Below are 19,836 nucleotides of genomic sequence, written 5' to 3'. Positions count from 1 at the left end.
TTCCACCTCTGGAGCCACACCATCTCACCCTCTTCTGCTTTCTTCCAGGACACAGCTATCTTATATTTATGTTATGTTTCCCCTTCTTTACTTCCCTTGTTGCTGCATTATTCCCGGCTTGTCACATTCCTGGGTTTAACTCAGATGTAACTCCTCCAAAATGCTGCTTCTGCAGCAGAAAGGACCAACAGTGATGGATTTTCCAGCTGCTGTGCAAGCACCTTGCTGCAGCCTCTTAGCTGGGTGTTCCTTGGGAAGAAAACTCTTCCTGTACAGCCATTAGAGGGCAAACCCTAAAAGTGGGGCTGTGTAAGAGCTGAAATGAGAGATGTGGGACTCCAGGCAGCTCTCCAAAATGCAGTTTATTGTGTCCAAGGTGTTACAGCAGCCCAGGGTGGTGGGTGACAGAGCTGTGCCCACAGCTGTCAGCTCCAGCTGCAGGCAGGCCTGGAGACCCTTTGGGTTTGGTTACAATGCATTATAGACTTTTCTTTGCTCAGCATCTTCATACAGCAGAACCAATCTATACCTTAACTATTATCTATAGCCCATCATAACTGCTATAATTACCATATTCATGTTACCATTCTCCAATCACTAAAAGTCAGTACATTACAGCTGAAGCTAGAAGTTGTTTTTCAGTTTTCTTGCAGTGGAAAATTCTGAGAACTTTTTTCTACTTGCAACTTTGCTGCCTTGTTTGCCTGTGCTCTCTTTCTGCTTGGTAAAAACACCTTCTTGTTTGGGGTGGGTTTATCCTTTGCTCTAAGCCATAAAAACTCCTTCTAACTCACACACCCTTTGCCTCCTTGGTTATCCAGTAAGACTGGCTCAGCAATTCTTTTCTTCTGTATCAAAACTTGCTTCCATCTCTATTCCTTCATCAGACTCTACATTTAAAAATCTTTCTGCTAAGCACACATATCTGTGAGACTTTCTTGTCAAACTTTCATCCTTCCCAACAGGATTGATTTGCTTTAGATCAGGCTGTGTCTCTGACAGCAGCTTCATTTTGGGTGTGGGAACATCAGTACAGCACCCAGATAGCTGCTGTGTCCATGGGAGGTGAAACTTCTGCTTTTCCTCACATTTCCTTCCTCCTTCCCCTTCACTGTGGCAGCCTGGCAGGGCACTTGCTGTGCCCTTTGTGTCACTCCTCTTCCTGGGTAACTTCCCTTCTGGTATCTCAGCCCTGCTTCCTGACAGCTTTCCATAGCATCCAGTCTTGTGATCTGCAAAGGGTTATTGCCCTTCCTATGCTCCCACTGCTCATGGCTGCATGGCTCCCCTCCTCTGTTGGAACAGAAGTGGTTTTGTCCTGGTTGATGCAGGCAACTCAAGGCCAAAGAAATGCTTAAAGAAATCTCCCCAAAACATGCAAACTGAACAGAACTGGGAGAAAAGGGATGTTGGAATAAATCCTTCATCAGGAACACTGCTTCAGGTTTTATTCTGTGCACAAAGCAGTCTTTGCTTGTCACAGGCATCTTTTATGAAAAATCCTTTCCTTAGGATTTTTCCTCCTGAGAAGCTGGGAGGCCTCAGGAACAAAATGTAAACAATGGTTATCTGCTGCTGTGGAATGCAACAGGTGCATCTGTGATTGGTCTTATGTTGGATGTTTCTAATTAATGGCCAATCACAGTCAGCTGGCTCAGACTCTCTGTCCAAGCCACAAGCCTTTTTTATCATTCTTTGCTATTCTATTCTTAGCTAGCCTTCTGATGAAGTCCTTTCTTCTATTCTTTTAGTATAATTTTAATGAAATATATATCATAAAATAATAAATCAGCCTTCTGAAACATGGAGTCAGATCCTCATCTTTTCCCTCATCCTCTGACCCCTGTGAACACGGTCACACTTTGCTCCCCAAAAAGCAGAGAATAATCACCCAGGTTTTGTAGATTCCAACACACAGCTCTCCAAGTGCAGGCAAACCTGCAGCTGCTCACCCACTCTTTTGGAATTTATTGCTTTGCAAGTAACAGAAATGAGCTCTCAGCAGTGCGGCCAATTAATATTCTGTGTTCCTCTCCTGGCAAATGCCATCAAAGCGGTCATGTCTGGGAGCTGATGTCTAAAGCATGCCATGAACTCACCCCAGGGAGGGTTTGCATTCTCTCCCTGGGTGATGTGTGCACAAGAACTTTGCTCACAGGAGCTGGCTCTGCACTTTCTGCTGCAGCCATTGCAACACTTTCCTGTCATCTCGTGTCAAGTCATGGCAGAGAAACCACAAACACTGGGCTCAGGAGCCTTGGCACGGTCAGTGCCCGTGGCAGGGCTCTTAGAATTCACAGAAAGCAGAAATGCTGCACAGCTTTTTGCTTTTATGTTATGGATTTCCCTCAAAGCAGGGATCTGTAATCTCTCCAGTTCATCATTAGAGCTTCCCCTTGTTCCAGGCTTTCCCAGGGTGTCACAGCAGATCTGCAGGGGCTCAATATTTAACCATGCTTCAGTTGTGGCACTGAGTCTGAGACATAAACTTTAAAGAACTTAGGGACTTTAGAGGAGCTGAGGTTTTAGTTAATCTTTATTGGAGTTAATTAAAATAAATGGGCAGGCCTTGATGAAGTTAAGAGTTAGTAGTTAACTAATAATTAATTGCTTGTCAGTACCATGTTTAGTTAGCTGGGTTTATAATGAAGAATATAGAAATTGATAAATAGCTTTTTACGAACATAAGACAATTGTGGCCTCCTCTGTTCTTAAACCAATTGAAGATGGGAATGGGAGTTCTACCAAGGGTTCATTTGTCATATTTGCATTGAAGAGGTAGAAAGGTCAGAACAAGGAAGATTTCATTTACTTCCTCATTTTGGGACCCCTCCCCATGAAAGGGACCACCGATTCATTTCAAGGAACAAACTAGTCATGCTTAATAGCTTTGGAACTAATTACCATACACATTGGGGAATGGGATGCACCAAAGTTATGAATATGTATTTGTATTTTGGGTATTCAATACTTGTATAGATAAAAGGATTCTGTAATCACCTGTAAATCACAGAGTGCATTTGGGAGCTATCCCACAATAAACATTCACTTTCTAACTTTAAACTGTTAGAGAGGTTTTGTCCCTCACAGTTGGATATCGGTACCAGATCAATATCCCTATTTTTTAATAAATCAAGTCCCCAGATCAACCTGTCTTGTGTCCAGTTCAAAAAGTCAGAGCTCCGCAGTGCTCCATGCCCTGCTCACCTTTCATGTGTGATGCTCTGAATAAATCCTTGCCCTACAGCAGACTCATTGAGAGAAGAGGGGGAGAGGCGGTAGAATAAGCAGGATAAGTCAAAGCCACAGAAATACAAAACATATGTAAATCAGGCTATGAGACACCATAATAAGGATGTAATGGAGGTGGGAAGAAAAGGAAGTAAGTCCTATTGTTGCTTCAGGAGAATAGTCTGTACCAGCCTGAGGTGGCCAATCTGTCGCAGACATCTTGGAAAGGATCCTAAGGAAAGGATTTTTCCTCCTGAGAAGCTGAGAGGCCTCAGAAACAAAATATAAATTAAACATTGATTTTCTGCTGCTGTGGAATGCAACAGGAGGATCTGTGATTGGCCCATGTTGGATGTTTGTAATTAATGGCCAATCACAGTCAGCTGGCTCAGACAGAGAGTCCGAGCCTCAAACCTTTGTTATCATTCTTTCTTTTCTATTCTTAGCTAGCCTTCTGATGAAATCCTTCTTCTATTCTTTTAGTATAGTTTTAATGTAATATATGTAATAAAATAATAAATCAAGCCTTCTGAAACATGGAGTCAGACTCTTGTCTCTTCCCTCATCCAAGAACCCCTGTGAACACCGCCACACCAATCCACCTTTCTCAGGGCTGTGGGAGGAATTTAAACCCCTTGTAAGCACAGCGTTCATGCCAAGCACTGTGGACACCCTCACCCCCATGGCTCAGTGAATCTCTGGCTCTGGCCAGCCCAGGGTGACCGTGGTTCATGCCAGGCAGAAGGACAAGGTGCTGCTGGGCTGTTGAGTGCCAGCCTGCCTCTCTCCAGAGGCCCAGGGAGCTCCACTGTCACTCAGTGCCTGCCCATGAGTGCTTGGCAGGCCAGGCTGGATGCCTCCACCATCTGTGTGAAATCCTTCCAGGCATTTAGATTAAACAGTGAAATGTAGGCCTCCTAATGACCTGACATAATCCATATGGAGTAGCTGCTGCAGATAGTGACTATCTTGACACTGATTAATCACTTCTCCTAGTAGTGTATTTGTCCCTGGTTACTTGACACAGTTCTTCCCTAATAGCTTTGCAGTAGTTCTGGGGTGTTCATCTGATCCTGGCTTTGGGGAATAGCCCATTTGATGGCACACATTGCCTGTTCCAGTGCAGGCTTGGCTGATTTCCATCAAACCAACCTGGATTTTGCCTTTTGGGTTGTTTTTCTGCCCCCTGTGTGCACCAGTCTCAGTCCTTCTCTGTGTTGGGAAGCACCTCAGCCATGCTGAGCTCTGCTAGGTGCCACCATTGGCAGAGAGCTCTGCTGTGCAGCATGAACAGACTGTGATTGCACCTCCATGCCCTCCCTGGGCACTCAGAGGCACCACAAACAGCCTGCAGTACAGCTGCTCCTTGCTCTGGAGCTGTAGCTGGAGTCAATCAGACAGAGAGAAGGGGTGCTGGGATTGGCTCTGACACCCCAAAATGAGTGTGCAATTTCTCAGCCTGGGTGTTGTTCTCTTTTTCAAAGCTGGGAGGTCTTCAAGGTCTTCCTGGCTGATCTTCCATCAAGTTGAGTTGTGGCTTCCCCATCCCTGGAAGTGTCCAAGGCCAGGTTGGATGGAGCTCTGAGCAAGGCAAGGGTTGGAATAAAATGAACTTTAAGGTGTCTTCCAATCTAAACTAGTCTGTGATTCCATTATTAAACCCACTTTGATGCCTTAAGTTTTAACCTTCATATTTTTTAGATTCTGTACTGCCTCACTGTGTGACTCTGACTTCATATAAAGTGTTAGCAAGTTCTCCTCACAGCTCAGTCACACAGAGCAATCCTTTTCCAGCCTGATCACCAAGGACACCATTGCAGATTCAGGCTCAAGGAATATCAACAACAACAAATTGAGGAGAGCAATCTGGGAGGATGGGACTGCATAACCTGGAGCTGTAATTTGACAATTAACCCTAATATGTAAATTTATAAAATTTAAGTTTATCAAAACTTTAAAAGTGTGAAAACTTATGACCAGTTGTCCATTTTGTGTCCATCTTGGGCAGAGCCACAGCTGGGCTCTTGCACTGCCCAAGGTGAATCCTTTGAAGGCATTTTAATAAATATCCTTTATTCCTTTAACTCTGTTCCAAGTCAGCCTCTTTAGGCATCAATTTCACGTGGGGAAGCATGGGGAAGCATCATAAGTGAGAGTCACAGGCATGCAGGAGCTGTTCTGATGCAGCCTCAGCTCCCTCCCCAGCCTTGGTGCAGGCTCTGTGTGCCCCAGAACTGCCTCTGCCCTGTGTCTGCCAGCTCAGGCAGGGACTCCCCAGGTTCAGGAAGCAATGTGGTTGTGGAATGTGAAGCAAAAAAGATCTTAAAGATATTTTCAGATTATTCTTTCTGCCATTTTTCATTGCAATTTATGTAAATTGTTTTTTTTTTTTTTTTTTCCCCCAGCAGAATGGCTGGGAAAATTCAGCTTGCTGTTAAATTTGTGCCACATTTCCTGTCACTCTTCTTTTCCACTCAGCCTTTTAGATCTGCACAGGTGACTGGCTTGCTGAGTATAAGGACTGCCAGGTGAAGCCCAAGGATTGGTAACTGCCTGCACCCCCTGAGCCTGGATCCCCCTGCAGAGTGGCCAATTCTACCCTAATTCGCCACAGGGACATGTGGCCAGCCCACCTGAGAGCAATGCTGGCTCACCTGGAGCATCCTGAGCTTCTCAAGGACCTTTGGAAGCTCCTGTGGTGCTCCCCAAGCTCCCCAAGCTCTGTGCTGTGAGAGTTCCAGCACCTCAGGAATGCTCCCTGCTCTGATCCATCAATCTCTCCCCTCTGATCTATAGCTCATAACCAAATAATTGTTAGAGATGGTTCTTTCACATAAAATAGAGATGGTTCTTTCTGGTTTTGTTTAATCTTGAAATAATTTGTGTCGTGTTCCTCAGCCTGTGTTTGCAGACAGACTTGGGAGCTGCCTGAGATGACTCCAGAAGCAAACAGAGCCTCTCTCCAGGGTGAGAGCTGTTCACCCACATGTGATACTGGGTTAGCTGTGACCTTGGAAGCACCCTAGGGACAGACAGTCCTGTTCCCATGGCTCTCACGACATGTTTTGTCCAAGAATTTAGCTAACTTTGCTTTTTGGCTGGAGTTCACAAACCATTTTCTTTTAAAATAAGGAAGTATAAGATGTTTTGTCAGTCCAGCTACATTGTGGCTGTCTTATGCTCTGTGATACCTTGCTTGAGAACACAGAGGCTGCATATGCACCCTCTGCATTGTGTTACTTATGTTATAATAATGTTCAGGAGCACAAAGATGACTCATGCATGTGTTTTTGGAAACACAGATTCTCTGTAACACCTCCTTGCTGAGAGATCTTTAATGATCCCACCAGCAAATTGCCAGAGCAGTGAATCATGTTTGATTTTAGATGTTATTCTTGTCGCTTAAAGGGATTCCAAATCATTCTTTTGGTGTTTGTGAGCCATCACACAGACATTATGGCTTTATCCACGGTTGTGTCTTAATTTATTAAATTTTGAGTTGTTGGACATGAAATTTGGTGTTATTTTGTAGTCTCTTCTTGAACTGAACTGGTAGAGCCTGAAACATCAGAGAGGACAACCCAGTGGACGTGGAAAACTCTCAATTCGCTGTGAGGGTGGGGTGTCACAAAGAACTATCCACATTTTATCAGATGATAACTCTAAGCCAGAAAGTTTGGATCCAGACCCAGATAAAAAGCGCCTCCAAGGACAAATCTGAAGAGTTCCAGGGTTTCCATCTGAGCCAATTTCTAGCTGTGATGTAAGACAAGGTTATTTCCATTAATGTTTAAGTTTTGCATCATCTGTTCTGTCATGCTTTAACTTTTTCACTTTCAGCAGCAAATCAATCATCATAACACTAGCAAAAGCTTGGTTTTGTCATGTGCATGTTATAGCTCAGGGTGGATTGTCCTGGTGAAATATATACCTATGAGAAAGCACTTTGGAGGCAAATATCTGCTGACAAATAGTTTTGTCTTGTTCACTAAGACCCAAATTTTTTAAAAGTAGATGTCAAAGTTGGAGTTTTCCAAGTCCTATGCTAGCATTTACATGAGTATAAGTGTCTGCTGTGTGCCAGCTGAGCAGCACGAACTTAACCAGCACTGACTTTCTAAACTGGTGGCTGGGTTTGATCTGCTATCTTGCATGTTTTCTGCTATGCCCCATTCCTTGCAGTGTGTGTAGGGCTTGTCCTTGAACAAGTGATGATGTGTGCTGTGAAATTGTCCCTTGTGACAGCAGCAGTGCCTCCTCTGAACGCCCTTCAAGCTGCACTTCCCACTTGACCTCTGAGCGTGGCTGTGGGAGGGATTTTTGTGATGCTCCCAAACTCTTCAGCATCTTCAGCAAGTCTCCATTGAAATGGTAATTTCTAGAGCAGTACTTCAGGCTCATCTCAGCTTTAGATAAAAATTAAATGTGGATTGCCTCATTCTGCATATTGAATACTAAGGGATGCACTCATTTGTTCTCTCTGCAGACACACGATGCTCTGCCAATTTCCTTAATCCAGGCACAGAAGCAGTCAGCAATTGTTTCCATTCACTTTTGATTCCATCTATAAAAGGAAATACCTGCAATCACCAGAGGCTTTTCAGAGCAGGGATTTTGTAGAACTTGCCCAATTTCAACAAACTTTTTGTCTGCTGGCTTAATGGGCACTATCTGGCTGCACATCAGGGTGTCGGTTTTAGCTCCCATTGTGCTGCCATGTGTTTTTTTATTGCAGAGATCATCAGTTATTTTAGGATTTCCCCATCTCTCCTAGGCTCTCTACTAACCTGTCAAAAAAGTCTAACCCCCACCTCTGAAATATTTTAAACTTTCCTTTATAAGTGGATTGCTCGCTGGGCTGATATCGCATCTTATATTTAATATCAATTTTCACAGACTTTCATGAATTGTCACACTTTATTCCACCTTCTTCTGGACCAAATTTTTGCCACTTCTTCGTCTATGTGGTGTTGATAACACCCAGCAACCCTATGGCTGGATCCTCAGTAACATTTCTTAGTTATCTCCAGGAAGACAGGAGGAGATACATGAATGCACGACCATTTATCAGACTAAATGAGGGCAGGGAGCTTTATTAGAAGGCTCAGAGCTGACTTAAATTAATATTGCCCACTGTGAGGTTGTACAAAGCTTTTTTGTTTTATTTTTTCCTGAAACAATAGTCTGCATTGGGAATTCAGCACTGAGATGTTCTGTAGGCAGATATCAAATAGAGATTCAGGCATGACCAGGGCAGGGAGCAGCTCTAACCCAGCTCAGGGTGTTTGTGCTTCTCCTTTTTGCTGCTTTTGGGGTGGGGTAGAATTTCTGTAACCCCAGCTCTGATCACTCTGTGAATCTCCTTGTGCCTGGCCATATTCCTGCAATAATTGCAATAAAAGTGCAACCAGATGGATAAAACCTGGATGTTTGCTCACAGGAGCTTGGCCAGAGATAAACCTGTGCTTACCTGGCCTAAGGAAACCTGTGCCACAGCTGAGCCCTTCTCCAGTGCTTGCCAGGGTGAAGCTGGAGCATGGCAGGAGTGCAGAGGCAGAGTCACCCTCTCTAACCAGTGCATTTGAATTATGGGATGTGGAGCATGAAACTGGGCTCAGAATTGTATAAAACATTCTGTTGGTTTGGTTTTTGTTTTGGTTTTTTTTTTTTTTTTTTTTTTTTGCCAATTTGACCTGAGCTAATCAGAGGCAATCAAGTCAAGTGGCACTGATGAAACCCATACTCCTTTTTAATTTCTAGCCCAAATTATATCTGTCATTACTTCTTTTTTTTTTTTTCTGGTTGTTTTTTTTTTTTTTTTTTTTAACAATTTCCAGAAGGGTGTGTGGAAACAAGGCAGTGACCAAGTTTCACTTCCCTTCTTGTTCTCTGCAACCCTCAGAGACACGCAGTGAGAAGCAGGAGTGGTGCAACACAAGCTCCTGGCACTGCAGGAGCTTTCTGTCTCCAGCTTTCTCTCTCCATGCTCCTTTCTCCTGCACTCCTGGCCTCCTGAAGATGCCCAGGAGAGGAGCCCTTCCTTTGGGGACACTCCTGGTGCTGCTGCTGCTGGCATTTGTCCCATCCCCACTGGCAGGCTGCCTCCTGGATCCCTGTTTGGAGGTATGTGAGCTCTGAGTGAGCACAAAATCCTTCTGTTCCTCTCCCTTTGCTTGGGAGATTTGTGCCTCAAGCCTCTTAGGAAAGCCCAGTTTTATTTCATTTTTTCCCAAGGTTTTTATCAAGGTGATTGAAATATTTGAAGTAAAGTCTAGTCTCAAAAACATCTGAGAATCAGAACCAGCAGCAAGAACTTTTTCTTCTCATTGGTTTTCTGTACCTCTGAGGGTGCTGCAGTGCAGTTATTGTAATAGATTATATTTCCCTTGGAAGGGTTCTAAATTTTGTCTAATTTCTACAAAACAGAGAGTTTTTCCTGGTTTGTGCAGTAGAGTGATTTCACCAAGTACCTGACACAGATTTTGCAAATTTTTGCTGGCAATTATTTGCTTGCAGAATAACTTTGGTTCAAGCTGCCTTTGGTTCAAATACTTGGTTATGTGCAGGGGAAGAGAGCTGAGAGCTGTTCCTGGGCACGTAGTGCATCCATGAGTGTTTGTCCTGCTGGGTCTCTATCTGTCACCTCAAGGAATGTTGTCCTGTAATTTTGTCCCAGCTTTAATCAGCAAGAAATGCAGTTTTTTCCTGGGGAGTAGGACTGGTTCTATTAGGAGAGAGAAAAATGTTAAGGGTATGTAAGATTATTTCCTAAAACTCAAGGCAGCTCCTTTAGAAATGAACTGCAAGGGGGGTGATTCTGCTCCTGCTTTCCTGACAGTGACATTTCCTGGCACTTCATGGAGAGCAGATGTTGACCACGATGGGGTCTGCCTCTGTTACAGATCACCCCTAACACAACTTTCAGATGCACTGGACTGAACATCTCTGGAGTTCCTGATGGAGTCCCAAACACCACCCTGAACCTGGACCTCAGTTTCAGCAATCTGAACTCACTGGGCTCAAATTATTTTGCATCAGTCCCTGAGCTGCAGTTTCTGGATCTTTCAAGGTAATGGATTTATTATGTGGATCCTGGTTAATTTTTCTTTAGCAGCTGTGTTAAAATGGTGCCTTATTTTGGGGTCTATTGGTCTTGGCTGTTTATTTTTTTTTTCCTTGTGCCTTTGTCCCTGTGCCTGTCATTTTGCACATCCCCATGGTGAAGTGATGAGCAGCTTTTAGTCCAGTCACTGAGTGCACACCCTCCATCAGAGCTGGGTCTGTCAGTCTGATCTTGTAGGCTGGAATGTGAGAAGGAGGAGGAAGATGTTTCACTTGTCTGTGAACAAGAAAAATGTCAGACTTTTCACTGTTACAAAAACTCTGAAGTGGAACATCTTGGGTGAGCTGTTTTTCTAATCACAGTTTATATTAAAAAAAAAATAACATGAAGGTACATTCATTTTCTAAAAGGCTGTTTTAAAATATCAACATATTCTCTTTTGCCTTCTCCTCACATATCTGGGGGAGGAGATGGGGAGGCCTATTAGCAAATTTCAATTGATGTATAATTTCCATTGACTTCAGACAACAGTTTCTCTGGGTAAATTGTTTCACTGAGAAATGTCACTCAGCCCCGTCACAGCTCTGGCTCCAAATTGGCTGAGTGGCAGAGCACATGTGCTGTGAGGCACTGCCTGCATTATTAAACTAATTCTGCTGGGATTCACTGCACAATGGATTTGGGTCTCAAATTCCGGATCTTCCCACATCAAATACACCTTAGGGGGCCACAATCATTTTCCCCTCTTCCTTTTCTCATCCTGGGCTCTGCTCCCTCTGAGCCATCCCCAGATATCAATTGCTGCCAAGCTGTGAGCTCTGCCACAGCTGCCCTGCTCTGGTGCCAGTGGGGCTGCCCAGGTGGGGCTGAGGTGACACCCAGAGGGCTGGGGATGTGCAAGGTGTGAGGGAATGCTGGCTCTGGTTGGGTCTTCCATCAGTGATGGTCATCACAATGGCCTAAACTGATGGCTAGGAGTCTTCTTTCCTGCTGCCTGCATGAATTTTTGATCCTCACCAGGTCTCCAGGTCTCCTGCTTTGAATTTAAGATTAGAGGAGGTGGGAGGAGGTCTCCTGCTGGAGGAGAGTTCCCTTTGCACATCCAGGGATGCTTCTGCCCAGCACAGCAAAGCCAAGCCAGCCCCCAGTGTGAGGCTGAGCCACAGCGGCACTCAGAGAACAAGCAAGGGACAGTGCTTCATGCATTTATATCTTCTTTTCATGCCCAACAGGTGCCACATCCATACAATAGAAGATAACTCCTTTCTGGATCTCCCTAGCCTTTCCACCTTGGTTTTAACTGCCAATTCCTTCCAGCACCTGGGGAAAGCAGCTTTCCATGGCTTAACATCTCTGAAAAAACTGGTTCTGGTGGAAACCAACAGGACCTCTCTGTCTGAGCTGCCTATTGGCCACTTGCATACTCTGCAGGAGCTGAATTTAGGCCACAACAGCATTACTTCATTGAAGCTTCCCAAGTATTTCACCAACATGACCTCCCTCAGGCACCTGAGCTTCTTCTCTAACAGGATCACATCTATCTCCAGAGGAGACCTTGATGCCCTGAGGGAAGGGAACAGGCTCAACCTCACTCTGGTGCTTTCCTTGAACAATATAAAATCCATAGAGCTGGGGGCCTTTGCAGGGATCCACCTTGCTGAGCTGGCTCTCAGGTCTGCTTTTGAGAGCTCCATGATGCAAACCTCTCTGCAAGGCCTGGCTGGTTTGCAGGTCAGCAGACTCATAGTTGGGATGTTCAATGACCATGACAGAGAGCAGGACTTTGAGAGGGGGCTCTTGGATGGACTGTGCCAGGTGCAGATGGAAGAGTTTGTCCTGATTTGCCTCGGGGACTTTGAGGATGACACAGACACTCTCTTTGACTGCGTGGGCAACGTTTCCACTATTCGCTTGGTGGACCTGGGACTTGAGCAGATATCACAGGTTCCCGTGGGGTCTAAAGTGAAGCAACTGGAATGCAAGAAATGTGGTTTTGATGATGTGCCTGCCCTGAAACTGTCGCTTTTCAAGGAGCTGAGAGTGCTTCGTATTACCAAGAACAGAAGTCTCAAAACCTTCGAGCAGAAGTTTGAGGGTCTCAGTAACCTGGAGGTCATAGATCTGAGTGAGAATAGACTCACCTTCAGCAGATGCTGTTCCCCTCAGTTTCAAAATTGTCCAAATTTGAAACACTTGAACTTAAGCTTCAATTCTTACATCAGATTGACTGGAGATTTCAATAATGTGGAGAATTTGTTATATTTGGACTTTCAGCACACAACCTTATTCGGTCCTGGCTCCTACCCTGTCTTTCTGTCCCTTCAGAGACTGATTTACCTTGATATTTCCCATACCAAAACCGAAGTTAAATCCCAGTGTACATTTTGTGGCTTGAACTCTTTGCAAGTGCTCAAGATGGCAGGAAACTCCTTTGCAGACAATAAGCTGGCAAACAACTTCAAAAACCTAAGTCACCTCCACACCTTGGATATTTCAAGCTGCAAATTAGAACACGTGGATCAAAGTACTTTTGATGCCCTCTCTGAGCTAAAAGAGCTAAACATCAGCAACAATAAGCTCCTGACTTTTGATCCTGGAGTCTACCAGCCACTCCAAGCCCTCAGAGTCCTGGATTTCAGCAGAAACCAGCTGACTGTTCTGTTGGACTCAGCCAGGGAAATCCTGCCTGACAGCCTGCTCCTGCTGGATATCTCTCAGAACCTGTTTGATTGCTCCTGTGTGTACCTGGACTTTCTGATGTGGATCAAGGAGAATCAGGAGCTGCTGCAGAACAAGGAGCTGATGCTGTGCCACACTCCCTCGTACGTGGCCAACGTCAGCCTGCCAAGCTTTGATCTGTCCTCCTGCCACGTCGATGCAGGCAAAGTTGCCTCCTCGGTGGTTGTGCTGCTCTGTGTTGTGGTGATCCTCTTGCTGGTTTACAGGTACTACTTCCAGCTCTACTACTCCGTGGTGCTGCTCAGTGGCTGCAAACACTACGCAGAAAGAGGCGACACCTACGACGCCTTTGTCATCCACTCCAGCAAAGACCAGGAATGGGTGACAAAGGAGCTGGTGGAACCCCTGGAAGGAGGAAGACCTCCCTTCCACCTGTGTCTGTACTACAGGGACTTCCTGCCAGGGGTGCCCATTGTCACCAATATAATCCAGGAGGGGTTTCTCAGCAGCAGGAATGTCATCGCAGTCATCTCCGCTGACTTCCTGGAGAGCAAGTGGTGCAGCTTTGAGTTTGACATTGCCCAGTCCTGGCAGCTGGTGGAGGGCAAGGCTGGCATCATCATGATCGTGCTGGAAGATGTGAACAAGGACCTGCTGAGGCAGAGGCTGGGGCTGTCTCGGTACCTGAGGAGGAACACCTACCTGGAGTGGAAAGACAACGAGATAAGCAAGCACATCTTCTGGAGGCAGCTGACAGGAGTGCTGATGGAAGGCAAAAATTGGAATTATGAGGAGGCAAAACTCATGTGAAGAGAAAGAGGGGTTCTTCCTGACCTGTCTGCCATCCTGGACTGATGGATGGTGTTTAGAAGTTGGTTCTTCTTGTCGCTATAGGACACGAAAGAACATAAGTGCACACCGCTGTTCTCAAGGTGAAGAAAAAAGGGAAGTTTATTTTCTGACTCCAACATTTATAGTTTTCCAAGAGTGACAGTGGATTGGACGGTGACAGTGCCACCTCTCCAATGACACTGAACAGACCAACAATCCATCAACTTTCTCCTCCTCCATAAAGGAATGCAAAACAATAAGCTATTTACAGAAAGTGTGTGAGAAAGTTCACTACAAGAATGTCAACATCAGAAGAAAATCTTAAAAAACCAGGGCAACACTTCTGTTGCTGTTCAGAGTCAGAGTGAGTGGATGGAGGCTCTGCCACATCACTACAGAAATCCCTGCCTTGCTGGTCACCTTCTCTCAAGGAATTTTGCAAGTTAAGGAGTGACAGGGGCCAGAAGAGCTGCCTGAACTCTGTGTTTGGCCATGGCTGTCACCCACAGATGGCCCAGCAATAGCTCAGGTTTGGTGGGTATAGGAACAGACCAATGCTCTTATGGTCATCTGGCTGCTTCTGAAATTGGATTTGGGTCTTGGGACCATTTACCCAGAGGAACTTCACAGTCTGCTGCTTTGAGTGGACCTCAGAATCTCAAAGGCAGAGTAAAGACACAGCAATTTCATCTCTAAAAACAAAAACAAGGCTTGGATGCTGAAAGTCTTGTGCGTGCCTCCATGGGCACCATGACTTGGGACAAACCCTCCAGGGAGCAATGGGACAACCTACAGCCCCAGCTGGCAGCTGCTCAGGGAACCTGAGTACTTTTGCCATCAGGGAGGGACGTTTCTGTGGTTGGGAAATTTGCCAAACATGTTTCTTTCCGTTTTTTTTTAGACCAAGACCAAATATTGAAACCATCACCTGAAAATCTTACTTATATCCAGATTATATAGCATTTGAGAGGGCATTTTGGAGTTTGCATGGGGGGGACAAGAAATGTGGTAACACCTCTAAACTGAAATATTTCTTTGCTCCCACTGCTTCTCCTCATCCAGTGTTTGTGGATGTGCTCTGGGACTGCCCTAAACAAGCAAAATTGATCCTGAACAAAGTGTTTTGATGTTTACAGATAGCCAGTTCTAGATTAAGCTTTTTCAGTCTCTGGACCAGCCTTAACTGACTGTTGGAAGGTGCTGCAAGAGCCTCCAGGGTTTGAAATGGGGTTCAGATCTGCCTGCCTGTTTCCCCAACTGGAATTGCACTGGGTGGGGGAGTTTTGCTTTGGTTTCACTGCGAACACGCCTGGCATTTTGCAGGGAGGGGAAAAGTCTGGGTTAGCTGAACTAAAGGGCCCCAGCAGTGTCCTGAATCAAGGGCAGGAAAGTTTGAATGCCTTGGAATCCCAACACAGAGCACATCATTGATGTGTGGGATAGGGCATGGGGAAGGGGTATTGCTTTGTTTTTGCCAAAGGCTTTGGTTGGTATCCATCACCGAATTACACTGAATTAATCTTGTAAATCCTTCTATGATCAGGGATGTTCTGCAGAGGTAAAACAGAAGCAACTGAGTGGTGAATCAGATCTGATGTTTATCCACTCCGTTCTCTAAGCACCAGACCGGGACATTTCCATGGAAGCAGGATCAGGGATCAACATCAGACACTGTTGGGCAGAGAGGGAGAGCCAGTTCCAGGCCTTGTGCTGGCAAAAGTTGAATCACATCTCCCTCTCTATGTACTGTGTCATACAAGACTACCAAAACCCTCCATAAGCTTCTTTTGTGACTCAGGAGATGAAGATTTAATAAAACTACGCTTGATGCTGCTTCCCTTTGCCCAGAGAGTTTGTTCTGCATCTGCTAATCCCAAATTGAAATTCTCCTCACCTCTGCTGGCATTGATGGATCCTGCAGACCTTCCTCCTCACCTTCCACCCCCACCTTCCTCCTCCTCCTCCTCCAGGATGGGATGGTGGGGACAGAGAACCTCGAGGTTTACTGCACTGAGGCCAAAGGAGGGCACAGTGGACAAAGCAAAGCTTAGCCTGAATTTCAGCAGCTCCAAGTTAAATTTGGAAACAAAAGAGGAAAAATTAAAAAGAGTGGGAGTTGCTGTTCCTGAATTGAGCAGCACTGAAGGTGCATTTCTCCTTCACTCTTTCTCTCTGCGGCTCCACTGCAAACAGTGCAGTGGATGTGTATTTCTGGCACAAAGCACAGAGTCCTATGATTCTTGATTGTAATTATAACAATGAGTTTCAGAAAGCCTGAGAGTGGTTCTGGGCATTTATAAAAGGGATTTATGACAGCATTGTTTAAAAAGTCAGTGTTTTCTTTGAATATCAAAGCAATTTTAGGAGAGCTGGAGTGATGCTGAGACGAAGCTCCCACCAGTACAATTTTAAAAGAAACTGGTCACTTGTTTTTCTCTTCCTATTCAGAGTCTCCACAGCAGACATGAATACCTGAGTTGCCCCTGGCTTCCTTATTGTCCAAGAAAAATCCACAAAACCCATCACAACTTCAGCTGCCCCTCTCTGGTCCCTTCCAGCCTCAGCCACTCTGTAATTCTGTGACCTGCCCAGGCAGTGCTGAGGTTTATGAGTCCAAGATGGACAAGGCTGTGTGAAGGATTGTATTTTCACCATTTACCCAGCAGAGAAATTGTAGATCTTTTTTTGGAAGATTCAAACCAGCTATCCCCAATACTATAAATGGGGGAATATTGTGACGGCGTTCACAGGGGTCTTAGGATGAGGGAAGAGATGAGGATCTGACTCCATGTTTCAGAAGGCTGATTTATTATTTTATGATATATATTGCTTTAAAACTATACTAAAATAATAGAAGAAAGGATTCCATCAGAAGGCTAGCTAAGAATAGAATAGCAAAGAATGATAACAAAGGTTTGTGTCTTGGCTCTCTGTCTGAGCCAGCTGACTGTGATTGGCATTAAATAGAGACAACCAACATGGGCCAATCCCAGATGCACCTGTTGCATTCCACAGCAGCAGATAATCATCGTTTACATTTTGTTCCTGAGGCATCTCAGCTTCTCAGGAGGAAAAAATCCCAAGGAAAGGATTTTTCATAAAAGATGTCTGTGACAATATTGTGATTCCCACAGAAACACACATACTCATTTGTCTTATTGTAGGAAGCAAATATCCAAAGGAAAACTCAACATTCTCATGCTTCCAAAGCCGCTGGCATGCACTGTTTGGAGCTGCCCACTCTGCAGCAAGGCTTTGATAGGATTTACTCACTGGGTGAAAAAATGAGCAGCCAAGCAAACACCCCTGCAGCTCTGCATTCATCTCTCATGCAAATATCTGAAAATATTCCAGTTATTAAAGCATCTCTTTTGCCCAGGTCATAAAAACAGATGGAGACAAAGCTCCAAAGGGCTGCTGCATCCAAGCTATTCCATTTGCAGTGGGGGCATGCCCTGATTTCACTCTGAGCTTCATTTAACCCATGCAAAATGCCAGGACAGCTGCAGCTCTGGACTTCTTTGCCTTGTGGAGGGTGCTCTGAGCAGAGCGTGCCCTCATTAGTGTGATTGCCTTGGTGCTCTGTTGGAATCCAAAATGCAGGGAATTCTCACAACTTTGGGCCTGGAAGCCAAAGCTTAGAATTAAACCCAGGGTTTGATCTGAGACCTTGGAAAAGGCTTCCAAATTTAGGTGCTAGAAGTGAGAATGTGGATTTGTAGTTTAAAGCAGAGACACGTTAAGCTAAGTAAAGGAAATTTTAGAGTTTTAGAGTTTAAGCTATAGAAAAAATAAAAGTAGTTAGAGAGGTAAACAAGGAGTTTAGAATGCAGGACTGTAGGTTTGTGTGTCATAACATGAGTGGCTAAGAATGCAGCACTGTAGCATGAGTCCCTAAGACAAAATATTTAAGGATTGGGTCAGAAGCATAAATATCCTTGTTGGCAGTGTTTCATTGGTCAATAAATCCTTAAAAGGTCTTGTAATTAGGGGTCTTGTGACCTTTTGAGCCATAGGGTAAAGATGTGAGCTGAACTCACCCTTCCTGCCCATGCAGAAGATAAGAAAAATAAATTGCATCATCAAAACCAATTCAGAGATCCCATCTCTAACTCATACAAAACTCCTTCAAAATCCCCACAGCTCTCCCCGCGCTGCAGCAGCTGGAAAAGCTGAAAGCAGAGCCATGTGCAGCCCTTCCCACCTGGATCTGGCTGCCGGCAGGAGCAGCACTGCAGGAACGCTCCCCTGGCCCCCCTGAGCAGGAACACAGATTTCCAAATTCACTAAAAACCCAGCAGAAAAAGGAAAAACAGCTGCTTTCCCTGGGCTCCCTGGTACTTGACAGGAACAGGTTGAAACTTCTCAGGGAGAGCGATTGTCCTCTGGGAAATGCTATTTTGTGTGTGGTTTCTGCAATTTAATGAGGGAGCGTGGTGAATCTATGGAATGGGAATTGTCACAGCACAGTTTCTGGTTTGCTGTTGCATGTAATTTTGGAACAGATATTTTTTATGGAAACAGTGATTTTAAAAAATGGTTTGGAGGGGCTGAAAAAGAGTTTTCTAATAAAAGTTAAATTGCTCCACAATGTCATTTTAAAAAATGTCTGCTTAGCTTTATGCTGTTGTTTTTCAGAGTACCTTTTCATTTTAAAATTTGTTTCTATTTACATGATCTGAGTAGGCTCCTAAAGCAACACCAAAATGTAAAAATGGTTTCTACACACGCAAAATAAAAACCCTGGACTTCGTTTTGGGGGAATTTTTTGTTTTGGTTTTTTTTTTTTTTTTTTTTTTTTTTTTTTTTTTTTTTGTGTGTGGTTTGTTTTGGTTTGTTTTGGTTTGGTTTTGGGTTTTTTGAGGATTTTTTTTTTTTTTTTTTTTTTTTTTTTTGTAACATGCTAGAAACTATGTTTGGCAAAATGAAAATTCCTCTTCTATGACAGTTCTCCCCATGACCTTCTCAGAGTCAAACCTTCACCGGCCTGTGCCCCACATGCAGTTCAGGCAGGAAAAGCCACTGAGGAGCCCCTGGAATGAATTTCACTAAGTGCCTTTTTTGCAAAACACCTTGAGTAGGTGCAGTGGATCGATAGGAGCTGCCTGAGAGCAGCTGAACAGGGGAGGAAAGAAGCAATCCCTTAATAAGTTGCTCCTTGCCATGCCCAGCTCAGGCTGGGAACGGGGACAAATGACAGCAAAGCACGAATTGCAGAGAGGAGCCTATGTGCCAGGAGCCCTCACCTTCCTCTGCCTCAAGGTCACCCAGAGGGCACAGTCAATAATTCAGCAGCCTGGACCTCACTGTGCTGCTTGAACACACAGAGAAACATTGCTCAACTCAGGGCAGCTCTGCTGAGACACCTGAATGTCACTGTGATATTTTCTGAAAAATCCCTTCACTGGGATTTCTTCTCCTGGGAAGCTGAGAAGCTTCAGCTTCTCCCTGTTCTGCTGCTTTGGAATGTGATTTGGAGATTGTTTATCCAGCATGTGAATTGTTTTTGATTAATGGCCAATCCCAGTCCAGCTGTGCCAGACTCTCTGAGTCAATCACAGGTTTTTATTATTAATTCTTGTTAAGCCTTCTTCTAATGTATCCTTTCTCTTTCTTTAATATAGTTTTAGTATAGCTATGATATGATATGTTATAATATAATATATGTTATAATATAATATGATATAATATGATATGATATGATATAATATAATATAATATAATATAATATAATATAATATAATATAATATAATATAATATATTTCATATCACACCATACCATATCATAAAATAATAAATCAGCCTTCTGAGAACATGGAGTCAAATTCTCGTCTCTCACTTTGTCCTGGGGACCCTCACAAACACCACACCTGAAAAGCAAGGAAAAGGAAGGAAATAAAGAGGGAAGGTATTTGTGCAGGGTCTCAGGGTGGGAAAGGGACCACAGTTTAGCTGAGTGGGTCCCAGATGCTGGAGGTGGCTTGGTCCCAGGGTTTGCAGCAATAACCAAAGCACCTACATATTGTGGTGA

The 19,836-nt window shown here is 44.4% G+C and overlaps 1 protein-coding gene across 1 annotated transcript; it reads left to right on the top strand.

Annotated features, from left to right (window-relative positions):
- Positions 1–9,212: 9,212 nt before the first annotated feature.
- On the top strand, positions 9,213–13,783 carry TLR4 (toll like receptor 4). The gene is made up of 3 exons (XM_058818369.1): positions 9,213–9,354; positions 10,134–10,300; positions 11,527–13,783. The coding sequence occupies exons 1-3, from the start codon at positions 9,250–9,252 to the stop codon at positions 13,781–13,783; spliced, it is 2,529 nt and encodes an 842-aa protein (XP_058674352.1). The 5' UTR covers positions 9,213–9,249.
- The last annotated feature ends 6,053 nt before the right edge of the window (positions 13,784–19,836 follow it).

This window comes from Ammospiza caudacuta, chromosome 21 (genome assembly GCF_027887145.1).
Source record: "Ammospiza caudacuta isolate bAmmCau1 chromosome 21, bAmmCau1.pri, whole genome shotgun sequence".
Classification (NCBI taxonomy): domain Eukaryota; kingdom Metazoa; phylum Chordata; class Aves; order Passeriformes; family Passerellidae; genus Ammospiza; species Ammospiza caudacuta.
This window is presented reverse-complemented; position numbering and strand designations above follow the sequence as displayed.

What these genes read in the sequence shown, in the direction of transcription:
- TLR4 (XM_058818369.1), top strand. Translation starts at nt 9,250, where the DNA reads ATGCCCAGGAGAGGAGCCCTTCCTTTGGGGACACTCCTGGTGCTGCTG. An exon ending in TCCTGGATCCCTGTTTGGAG is followed by an intron (nt 9,355 to 10,133) that starts GTATGTGAGCTC and finishes CCTCTGTTACAG; the next exon opens with ATCACCCCTAACACAACTTT. An exon ending in CAGTTTCTGGATCTTTCAAG is followed by an intron (nt 10,301 to 11,526) that starts GTAATGGATTTA and finishes CATGCCCAACAG; the next exon opens with GTGCCACATCCATACAATAG.